Below are 12,580 nucleotides of genomic sequence, written 5' to 3'. Positions count from 1 at the left end.
CATGAATTATTGAACTGAGTCCAAAGGTTCTTGAATCAACTCAGCGTTGAGGTGAGTGAAGTAAACACACCCAAAGACAGGTCAGTTACACACATCCATAATAAGTACTAAATAGCACTTATCTGCCTCCATTTATTTAAATGTTTATTGGGTGACATAATCAGGTGGTAGGAAGCTGGTAGAAAACAAGCTGAATCTATCCGCACAGGAGATGCTGAATCAGATTCCCAATAATGACTCGACTGATCGGAATTCAGTTCCCTTGTCGTGCTCAAGCCCAAAAATGCCATCACACAACTGCATCAAATGTATGCATTCCCAACCCACATTTGCCTTTCATTGAAACTACTTGTCAAGCTTCTGACACGTCCGTACTCGAATTCTTGCACGAGCTGCTGACTGGCACCCACCCATCGTACATCTCAACTCCTCAAAAACAGTGACACACCTCAACTCACCGTACTTCACCCACCCACCTCAGCCCGCTGGCTGTTCAAAATGCACCCCTTTGCCTCTATTTTGATGATCTTATCTACTCAGATATTTCCAAGTTTGCTGCTGCTCTTCACAAACACGAGAGAATCTGCAGATGCTGGAAATCCTCAGCAACAGACACAAAATGATGCAGGAACTCAGCAGGTCAGGCAAACAGTCAACGTTTTGGGTAATAGGTAAAACGAGCCTCTATCCAATAGTGAACTGGATATTTCGGAATCAGATTCAGGCTTATTATCAATGTTGTAAAATCTGTTGTTCTGTGATAGCAGTAGTGCAGAAATTTTTAAAACTACTATACGCTACCACAAATTACTACAACCACCAGGCCCCTGAGCCAACTTCATTCACCTCCTCTCAGAACGGATTCCACAACCTACACACTCACTTCCAAGGACTTTTACTGTACAGTATTAATTTTTTATCTGTATAATTTGCCTTCATTTGCACACTGGTTGTTTGTCAGTCTTGTTTACGTACAGTTCTATTTATTTATTTTCCTGTAAATGCCTGCAAGAAAATGAATCTCAAGGTGCCGTGTGATAACATTTACATACTTTGGAATAAATAAATAACGTGAAAGAGGAATAGTGAGGTAGTACTTCATGGGTTCACAGATCATTCTGAAATCTAGCAGCAGAGGGGAAGAGGCAGTTCCTCAATCATTCAGAGTGTTGGTGTTTGCTGCTCTGCATCAACTGAGCCATTGACTGAAACCGTCCAAACCTGGTTCTAAAACGACAGCAGCAAAAAGGATATTTAACATTTGTTCATACATTTGTTATGTGTTGTATGACATGGGCGAACATAGTTTTTCCATAATCATGATTGTTCTTGGCAAATTTTTCTACAGAAGTGGTTTGCCATTGTCTTCTTCTGGGCAGTGTCTTTACAAAAAGGGTGACTCCAGCCATTATCAATACTCTTCAGAGATCATCTGCCTGGCGTTAGTGCTTGCATAACCAGGTCTTGTGAAATGCACCGGTTGCTCGTACTGTCCACCACCTGCTCCCATGGCTTCACTTGACCCTAATCAGGGGTGGGAGGGTCTAAGTAGGTGCTACACCTCGCCCGAGGATAGCGGAGGGAAGGAGCGCCTTACTCTTCCTTCAGTAAAGACGCATCTCCATCCTGCCCCCCAACATATTTAACATTACTCGGACCAAAGTGACAACTCTATTCCTCCATGGAGGCTGCCTGACCTGCTGAGTTCTCCTGCATTTTGCATGTGTTACTCAGAATTTCCAGCATCTACAGAAATCGGGTTTGCTCAGTTCAGTGGCACCGGCATACAGGGGACAAGTCTTGTGATCGAGCAGTAGCACAAGTTCAAATCCCTTCCTCCCCACCAACAACAGATCAAGACAACAAATACAAATGATTCAGGAGATGTGGCTGAAAAGACCCACTTAAAGTGTCCACTTTATTCTGCTGAAGGAGCTCTCCTATTGACTGTGTAACGTTTGCAGGTAGAACAGAACAGAACACAGGCCCTTCAGCCCACAATGTTGTGCCAACCTATATGAACTTATTCCAAGATCGATCTAACCCCTCCCTCCTACACAGCCCATAACCCGCCATTTTCCTTTCATCCGTGTTCTTGAGAGAGTCAAAGTGGTGGTTGCTCCTGATCAGACAAATAAACACAGACTGAGTGCACGAGAATGGTGCAAAAAAACCAAAAACAACATCCAAGTACTGGCTGTTCAGTGGGTGAAACAGCCTTGTTAATGAGCGAGGTCAGAGGAGAATGGCCAGACTGGTTCAGGCTGACAGGAAGGCGACAGTGACTCAAATAACCACACATCACAACAGTGGCGTGCAGAAGAACATCTCTGAACACAGGTTGAATCTTGAATCGGAAGGGTTGAAGCAGCAGATGACTATGAATGTATACTCAGTGGCCACTTTATTAAGTACATCTTGTACCTAATAAAGTGGCCACTGAGTGTATAATCATCAGATTCTTCTCCTCCAATTCCTCACATTCTGGCTTGAACTTACAAAGCCAAAGCTTTTTTTTTAAATGAGAAAACTCTCCCTGACTGGACCTACACAATGAATATCAAGAAACTAAAAGATCTTGGAGAAGGGATTGCTCTTGAGTCCCAGCTAACAATTTCACAAGTAATCCATTCATAGTTCCTGCTGCACCTTTATATGCAACTCTTAAGATGATCAATAATGAAAAGGCATAGATAGGAAAGAGTCCTCAGATTGCTGAAAGATGCTGCTGTGTTGGAGGTTATTTGGTAATGTGGTAACACATACAAAATGCTGAAGGAACTCAGCAGGTCAGACCACATCCCTGGAAAGGAATAAACAGCTGATGTTTCTGGCCAAGACCCTTTATCAGGTCCATATAACAGTTACAGCACGGAAACAGGCCTTCTAGTCTGTGCCGAACGCTTACTCTCACCTAGTCCCACTGACCTGCACTCAGCCCATAACCCTCCATTCCTTTCCTGTCCATATACCTGTCCAATTTTACTTTAAATTGAACCTGCCTCTATCACTTCTACTGGAAGCTTGTTCCACACAGCTACCACTCTCTGAGTAAACAAGTTCCCCCTCGTGTTACCCCTAAACTTTTGCCCCCTAACTCTCAACTCATGTCCTCTTGTTTGAATCTTCCCTACTCTCAATGGAAAAAGCCTATCCATGTCAACTCTATCCATCCCCCTCATAATTTTAAATATCTCTATCAAGCCCCCCCTCAACCTTCTAGGCTCCAAAGAATAAAGACCTGAAACGATGAGTGCTTACTTCCCTCTATGGATGTTGCCCAAGTTCCTCCAGCATTTTGTGTTTGTTGCTCAATATTTCTAGCATCTGCAGATCTCTTGCATTATTATTTGTATAACTAAAATATAATTAAAATACATAAATATTTCCACACAGTATTGGAGGAGAAAATAAAGGGCATGTTGGCACAATCGATTGATGATACTATGCTGAGCATCTGTACAGGTCTACTCTTACAATGACAAAAAAAAGTTCAAAGTAAATGCATTATCAAAGTACGTATATATCACCTGAGGTACTTTTTTGCGGGCATTCCCAAAAGAACAAAGAAATGCAGTAGAATCAATTAAAAAGCACACACAATGACTGGCAAACAACCACTGTGCAAAAGATGACAAAATCTGCAAATACAATAAATAAATAATTAACATTGCGAGCATGAGTTGTAGAATCTTTGAAACTGAGTCCATGGGTTGTGGAATCAGTTTCAATGTTGGGGTGAGTGAAGTTATCCCTGATGACTGAAGAGTAATAACTGTTTCTGGTCCCAGTGGCGTGGGACCTAAGGCTTCTGCACCTCCTGACACAATATCCTGTGTGACAATGTGATAAACTTACACTAATAAATTCATATTAAAATCCTACCAGATCAACGCAAGGACACAACCATTCCTATTAAAAACAGGGAAACCTGCCATCCTTACATATTTTTGCCTGGGACACAACTTCAGACCTGTCAACATAGCTTAGCTGTCAATGGAAATCAAAACGAGGAAGACACATTGGAAATAAAAACAGGAAATGCGAGAAACACTCCACGGGTCAGGCAAGAAGGGTGTCAGAACTGTAAAGTTAACTCAGTTTCTTGTTCCACTGAAGATGCCTGACCATTCCTGTGTCTGTTTGCGATTCCTAACAGACCCCTGATGTGCGCCAGTAAATAAAATTCATGGCAAATGGGTCGATAAATGCCAGACTTCCACAGTGATGTGCACAGCACAGAGAAAAAAAACACTTCAAATGAAATAAGAAAAACCCGACATATTGGAATCCAGAGATAAATGAGGGAAGTTTTCATAGAAGCCACAGGTCTGTGAGTATAAGGGGAAAAGACACGTCACTGCATGACATTAATTGGAAATGGCATTTGAAATGAGCCATGCTGAAGAGTGCTTGATCAATAGTACTCTGCAGGTTCTCATAGCCGAGAAGCCCTGATTAGGCAGCAGAGGCAGATTTAGTCCACTCCATCACAGGCAAAGCCCTTCCTACCACTGAGCACATTCACATGGAGTGTTGCCACAAAAAAAGCAGCATCCATCATCAAGTTCACCCACCATCCAGGCCAAGCTCTCTTCTTACTGCGACCATAGGCCCCACACCACCAGGTTCAGGAACAGTTATTATCCTACGATGATCAGGCTCCTGAAGTGGCACAGATAACTTCACTCATCATACCTCTGAACTCATGCATATTGTATTTTCTTATGCTGCAGTGGATCCGGAGTAACAATCATTTTGCTCTCTATGCTTGTGTACTGAAGTGTAACAATCAACAATCTTGAACTAATTCCGTTAATTTAAGACTTGCTTTCAAAGAATCGACAACTCATTCTCACAGAATTATTTATATCTTTTTACTTGAAAATTTTGTCTTATTTTGCACATTAGTTGCACGTCAGTCTTCATTTATGTACATATTTTTAATAAATTCCATTATGCATCATTACTTTCCTGAAACTCCCTGCAAGGAAATTAATCACGGTAGTATATGGTGAAATATCCATACCTTGATAATAAATTTACTTTGAACTTTGAAGTAGCTTTCTACCTCTCACACCACCCAGCAAGGAACCTTCTACCCTGTCCAGGGGTGGTCCGCTGTTTTTTTCCCCACAAACATACAAAAGTTTACGCCTACAAGCCCTTGCGGAGCCACTGTTCTCAGAACTTTCCCACTGTGCCCATAGAGACTGTACGCTCTTTCCCCCAAGTACACTTAGGCACAGACATAACCCTGGAAAAGGGGCAAATATGCAGCTCAGGCAGAGCTGTCAACTCCCCATCGCCTGGACCTGTGAATGGCCAGGCCTAGGATCAAGGCTACCAGACGATCCCCTGACTAGGGGACCGTAGATCAGAAGTGCAGGGCTGAAGTGCAACCAGAACTTGAGGAGCAGCCCCTTCAGACACTCAAACAGGGGCTGCAACCTCTCACACTCCATATCATTGCTCCTCACCACACCTTGTGGCACACTGGGAGGCAACTGTCGTTTCTTTAGCATTCTGACTTTTTTTTTGAGAGTCCAAATTGCTAGCTTGACGCTCAACCCAGCTCGGACGGAAAGCGTGCAAGGAGCAGGCTGGGTTCGAACCCGCGACCACTCACCTTGAAGTCTAGTGCGGGTGCCACTGCACAACTGACCAGCAATACACTCTATAAATACAAGATCTATTGTCTCCTCCCAGCCACAGAAAGAACAGTGAACCAGTTCAGAAATCTGTTTCATGGCAGTTCCCACAATGGTCTCATCACTGAAACTTCTGAATGGTCGAAGGCCTTGACAGAGTGGATCTGGACAGGATGTTTCCTATGGTGGGAGTCTAAGACCAGAGCACACACAGGGGTGTCCTTTTCAAATGGAGATGAGGAGGAATTTCTTTAGCCAGAGAGTGGCGAATCTGTAGATTTCCTTGCCATAAGCACCTGCAGAAGCCAAGTCTTTATTTTTAAGGCACAGGTTGATATATTCTTGATTGGTCAGGGCATGAAGGGATATGGGGAGAAGGCAGGAGATTGGGGCCGGGAGAAAAATTGGATCAGCCATGATAAAATGACAGAACAGACTCAATGGGCCAAACGGCCTTGTCCTGCTCTTATGTCTCATGGTCTTATCAAGTAAAACCAAGTGCAGCGACTTGTCCTCAATGCCAAGGAACAAGAATCCCTACAAAATGTTGCAAATGGGACACATCTTCCTCCATTCAATTCTAACCAATGCATCAGAGGCAAGGGGAAATGGTTCAGTACATACAACAGAAATAAAACCATTCTGCCCCCTCAATCACCAGGCAGACATCAACCACATCTCAGTCAGCAGCACAACTAAAGATCATAGTTATTTGTCCTACTCAACGAACAGACCAGATTAACACACCAACACCACTGGAGGCTCCAAAAGTATCCTTTCCTGTTGTCTCACATAGGTGAGCCAAGGACATAATTTCAAATTCAAGCAGACAACTTATCTTCACGTTCCCAGCCAGAGAATATCAGAGGCGCTACTTGGTCACTACCACATCACTGCTCGTACAAAACTGGTATTACTAAAACTTACTAATAAAACATTTCTTTGGCTGTCAAATTCCTTGAGTCCTCAAGGTTTGAAAAGGTCTTTATACACAGAATCGTCTTTAAAAACATTTCACAGCCAAAATTCCACTCTTACTGATGTGCTTTTGATCCTATCACTTGCTTACCTAATAACCTGTGGTTATGAAAACTTGACCATAAACACATAGATTTTGGGACAAAGTTTCTATTATCACACTGCCTCACAGCTTATGATCCAAGACCTCGTGGAGGATGCCCTTAAGGTCAACTTGCAGGTTGAGTCGGTAGTAAGGAAGGAAAATGCAATGTTAGTGTTCATTTCAAGAGGACTAGAGTACACAAGCAAGGATGTAATGCTGAGGCTTTATAAGGCACTGGTCAGACTACGGTTGGAGTATTGTGGGCAGTTCTGCGCCTCTTATCTAACAACAGATGTTCTTGCATTGGAGAGAATCCAGAGAAGGTTCATAAGAATGATCCCAGAAATGAAAATGTTTAACATATGAGGAGTTGTAAGGGGTGGGGGAGGGGGGGGAATCTCATTGAAACCTACTAAATATTGAAAGGGCGAAATAGAGTGGATCTGGAGAGGATGTTTCCTATAGTGGGAGAGTCTAGGCCCAGAGGGCACAGCCTCACAGGATGCAAGGACGTCCCTTTAGAATCAGAATCAGGTTTATTATCACCGGCATGTGACGTGAAATTTGTTAACTTTTTAGAACAGAGATGAGGAGGAAATTCTTCAGCCAGAGGGGGGTGAATCTGGGAATTCATTGCAATGAATTTATTCCACGTCCCATTCCCATTCTGTTATGTCTATCCATGGCCTCCTCTATTGTCAAAATGAATCCAAACTCAGGTTGGAGGAACAACACCTTATATACCGGCTGGGTAGCCTCCAACCTGATGGCATGAACATTGACTTCTCTAACTTCTGTTAATGCCCCTCCTCCCCTTCTTACCCCATCCCTGACATATTTAGTTGTTTGCCTGTTCTCCATCTCCCTCTGGTGCTCCCCCGCCCTCCTTTCTTTCTCCTTAGGCCTCCCATCCCATGATCCTTTCCCTTCTCCAGCTCTGTACCACTTTCGCCAATCACCTTTCCAGCTCTTAGCTTCATCCCACCCCCTCCGGTCTACTCCTATCATTTCGCATTTCCCCCTCCCCCCTCTACTTTCAAATCTCTTACTATCTTTCCTTTCAGTTAGCCCTGACGAAGGGTCTCAGCCCGAAACGTCAACAGCGCTTCTCCCTATAGATTCTGCCTAGCCTGCTGTGTTCTACCAGCATTTTGTGTGTGTTGTTGTTTGAACTTCCAGCATCTGCAGATTTCCTCGTGTTTGCTCTTTAAATTCATTGCTATGGATGGCTTTGGAGGCTAAGTAATTAAATATACTTAAAATGGAGGTTGAAAGACTTATGATTAGTAATGGCATCAAAGATTATGAGGAGAAATTCCTCCTCATCTCCATTCTAAAAAGACATGCCTCTATTCTGAGGCTGTGTCCTCTGATCTCAGACTCTTCCACCGTAGGAAACATCCTCTCCACAAACACTCTATCAAGGCCTTTCACCATTCGATAGGTTTCAAAGAGATCACCGCTCATTCCTCTAAATTCCAGAGCATACAGGCCCAGAGCCATCAAAGGCTCTTCATATGACAAGCCAATCAATCCTGGAATCATTTTCATGAACCTCCTTTGAGCCTCTCCAGTTTGAGCGTATCCTTTCTAAGATAGGGGGCCCAAAAACTGCTCACAATACTCCAAGTGAGGCCTCAACAGTGCTTTATAAAGTCTGAGCATTACATCCTTGCTTCTACATTCTAGTCCTCTTGAAATGTATGCTAACATTGCATTTGCCTTCCTCACCATAGACTCAACCTGCTAAATAATCTTTAGGGAATCCCCATAAGGACTCCTAAATCCCTTTGCGCCACGGATTTTTGTATTTAAGGAAGTAGCCTCTCTACTTCCTTAAAACTACCTGCCCCTCAACCCATCTTCATATCATCTGCAAACTTTGCAACTAAGTCACCAATTCCATCATCCAAATTATTTACATATAACGTAAAAGGAATCGGTCCCAATACAGACCTTTGAGAAACACCACAGGTCACTAGCAGCCAACCAGACAAGGCTCCCTTTATTCCCACCCTTTGCCTCCTGCCAATTGGCCTCTGCTTTATCTCGCACTCTGGGTTGAGTCTGCACCCTTGCCCTCTGACCGCGGGGCTTTCCTAAGTGCATTCTGGTTTACTCCCAACCCCCCACCCCCCCCCCAAGGGTAGGTTAACTGGTCACTGTAGTGTGTCGGTGAGGGGTAATATCTGTGGGAGTTGCGGGGATACTGGGGGTGACAGAGTGGGATCAATGTCAATGGGTGCTTGATGGCTGGAACAGACTCAGTCGCTCAAAAGTGCCTGCTTCTGCACTGACTCTAAATTCTAAAACATTGCAGGTTGATAAATCATCGTGTGTTCTCTTAACAAGCTCAAACATTAAGTTTCAGGAAAAACATCTCATTCTCAGTCTAGGCACATAGCTGCCTCACCCATATTAATTTTACCTCCCACTCCCATTCTGATATGTCGGTCTATGGCCTCCTCTACTGCCATAATGAGGACATTCTCAGGTTTGAGGAGCAACACCTCATATCTGTCTGACAGCATAAGTATTGATTTCCAACTTCCCAACCCCCTCACCTTTTCCTTTTTCCATTCCCCTTTATGGGTCCCCCACCTACCTCGTCTTCTCCTCACCTGGCCATCATCTCCCTCTGGTACCCCTTCTCCTACTCTTTTTCCCCATGGTCCACTCTGCTCTCCTATCGGATTCCTCCTTCAACCCTTTACCTTTTCCACCTACCACCTCCCGGCTTCTCACTTCATCTCCCCTCCCATTCACCTGGTCTCACCTGTCACCGCGTAGTCCTTCCCCTCTCACCAATTTCTAATTCTGGCTCTTTCCCCCTTCCTCTCCAGTCCCGATCGACTGTTTATTCCTCTCCACAGATGCTGCTCGACCTCCTCCAGCATTTTGAGCGTGTTGCTCTGGATTTCCAGCATCTGCAGGCACTCTTGGGTCTAAAATAACACTTCCTAATATCATCCCTGTATGGCCTCACTAACTTCTAAAGATCATAAACCCTTGTCAATAACTGCTGGCCACAAAAAACAGCTTCTCAGATCCAAGTTTAATAAAATCCTTTGTAGCTGTTTCACACACCTTGATCAGATATCTTTCAACTTCCTCAAGGAAATGTATTTCAGGTTTGCACAACCCGTCATTAACCACCTCCAATCATTGTACCACATCACTAAACCTAAAATATACCAGGTATCAACGTTTCAAGATGCACAGACTTCCATGTAACAGGGAACAACATGGGAATTATAATTGAAAATCCCAAGCCATCCGTGACCCTGAGTTTCACAATCAGGTCCAACACTTAGTTTCCATCCGCTATGAGTGAGTATTCTTTTGCTTTGCAGTGTGTGGAGGGAGACACAAAGCCAACATTCCAGACTGGTGTCCTTTCATCAAAACCCCTTCTGATGGAATGGTTACCAGACCAGCAACTTCCCTCCCTCCACAGATGCTGACCGACTTGCTGTGCATCTCTGGCAGCTCCCTTACCCAGACATTGCCACCGATTCACCAAATCTGTTCGCCGAAACATAAAACTGTTTCTCTTCCCACACTCAGTATTTCAGGAGCAGCTTCTTCCCCTCTACCATCAGATTTCTGAAAATGGACACTTAATCCATGTACACTACCTCACTGTTTTACTCCTGTTTTGTACTAATTTATATTTATTTCTGATTGCAATTTAAAGTTTTTTTAGTTATTGCAATCTATTGCTGCAAAACAACAAAGTTCATAACATATTAAGTGATATTAAACCAGATTCTGAGAAACTGACCAACTTGCTGAGTATTTCTGCCATGTTCCTTCCCCATACTACATCACCATTGATTGACCAAACCTGTTCTCTGAAACATAAACGGCTCCTCTTTCCGCAGTTGCTGTCCGAACTGCTGAGCATTTCTAACCCTTTCTGTTTTACCTCCGTCTCTGTGAACATTTTGGAACTGGGAGGGGGGGGGGGGTATAAACAATTCCCAAAGTTAGGGTCCTCAATGTTAATGCGCAGCGATAAGCAACTTACTTTCTCCTTCCACTTTTTCGGGACCCCGGCTCCAGATTATCTGCCGGGTCTCCAGCTTCACCTGAAGGGTTCTCCTCTCCGGCCTCTGCGACTTCTTGGAGAAGTACAGAGTGATGACGGTGCCCACTTCTAAACTCCTGCACAGCTCCGCGATTTGGGTTTCGCTCTGGACCCCGTGGTCGAGTTGTGGCATCCCATGGTGGAATAGCCCTCCTGCAACAGCCATGTCCCTTTCCTTATAAATGAGTGTGTGTGTGAAGAAGAAAAAAAAGGATTCCGCGTCCGCGTGTGCGCGTCCCCGCACGCCTTTAATGCACAGGGAGGATTTGCACGGTAAAAGCCCCCGAGGGTCTGGAAGGAAGAGTGACAAGCCTTCCCCTCAATGAGTTTTCAGGGTCAATTCTATTGTTCGGCGGACAGGGGCGAGGAACCTCCACAAAGCCTTGAGCTCTTCGCTGCTGCATGCGCCGCTTTCCAACCCCCCCTCTGCTCCTTCACGGCTTCCTTCTTCTTCCCAGTCCCCGTAGTTACTGATTACAAAAAAAAACTGCACCACTCTCAATTAAAAAATGCGACGGTCCGGAAGTTATGGTAGCGTCTTGCCGACATCACATTCAGTGTACCTTCTAACCAAACCGGCTGAAAATCTCTGATTTCTTCACCCCCCCCCCCCAACCTTTTTGCCGTTCTGCATCCAATATATTTAGCAAAAACTGCTTCCTTTCTGAAGGGTTCGTCTTCCCGGTGCGCAGCTTTTGTTGCATGCACTCCGCATTTTACTCAAAAGGCCGGACTCGCACTCCATACGGCCCCAGGATACACAAATGCGAGACTTTTACACCCTTCCCCCTCCCCTCGCCTCCACCTCCGAACAATGACTGCCGCACTTCAGGGCTCGCCGTCTCCCAGCCTCGCATCACCGCGGCAAGCACATCTCAGCCAATTCCCCGGCTCCTTCCTCCCCCTCGACATCATCCTCCACACGCAGGCATGTCCAAAGCCGAAGTAGCCGCGGCGGACAGGAGATACGTTGCAGCATACCGCACGCCGCATATTTACAACCAACTTTTTTTTTCACGCTGGAAGCATTAAGCTCTGCGTACGCCTGTAAACAAAAGGCACCCTGTTACTTGGGATACATTACAAATCGGATCCAAGCACTGGAGATACAAGAGCCGACTGTTTGATATTGCGTAGCTCATTCAATCTTGAACATTTAGTTGGCCGAGAGAAGTGCGAACGTCCAGGATGCAATAAGAGGAATTAAAATAACGCGTGGAAAGGTTCTGATTAAAGGTCGGAGACCTGAAATATTAAATATGTGTCTCCCTCCGGCAATGCTACCTGACCTTATGAGTATTTCCAGTCCCTTCTTTTCTGCAAATATTACTATGATTGTGCCTTTTGGACCAGAAATCTCTAACTTAAAATCGGGTTTAATATTACTGGCAGATGTCGTGAAATTTGTTGTTTTGCAGGAATAGTACATTGCAATACGTAACTAAAAGTTTAAATTACAATAAAAATATTCCAACAAGAGGACCAAACCTTGCCGTGGTTTGGAGGCTTGCATGCCTCAGTGACCTGGAGAGCTATACTGGCTGGAGTCAGGGGTTTAATGCTTTGGCTCTTGGTGGGGTCGCAAGGTCAAAGAGTAGAGGCCAGACTTGGAGTGGACCCGGGCACCGGTTCTCCAGGTTCAGCTCAGGGCTGACAACCCGGACTGGTAAAACAAAGCTGATCAGGGAACAGCAATGAAGAATCCTTCTACATCCAAGTGTGATGGTATTCCTGAGTCTCCACCCGGGAATTTCATGACTGGCAATAGTGAAAACG

At 44.6% G+C, this 12,580-nt stretch overlaps 1 protein-coding gene across 2 annotated transcripts in view; it reads right to left on the bottom strand.

Moving 5' to 3' along the window:
• plcg1 (phospholipase C, gamma 1) overlaps positions 1-11,772 on the bottom strand; it is a 184,650-nt gene extending 172,878 nt beyond the window's left edge. The window contains exon 1 of one of the 2 annotated variants that reach the window (XM_073062029.1): positions 10,745-11,772. In XM_073062029.1, the coding sequence (XP_072918130.1) occupies positions 10,745-10,970 (226 nt within the window). In that variant the 5' untranslated portion in view covers positions 10,971-11,772. The remainder of the gene's footprint in view (positions 1-10,744) is intronic. The other variant, XM_073062028.1, reaches the window with a different exon arrangement.
• Between the last annotated feature and the right edge of the window lie 808 nt (positions 11,773-12,580).

The sequence above is a fragment of the Hemitrygon akajei genome, chromosome 11, assembly GCF_048418815.1.
Source record: "Hemitrygon akajei chromosome 11, sHemAka1.3, whole genome shotgun sequence".
In the NCBI taxonomy this organism is placed as follows: Eukaryota; Metazoa; Chordata; class Chondrichthyes; order Myliobatiformes; family Dasyatidae; genus Hemitrygon; species Hemitrygon akajei.
The sequence above is the reverse complement of the archived record's forward strand: the minus strand, read 5'-3'. Positions and strand labels throughout refer to the sequence as shown.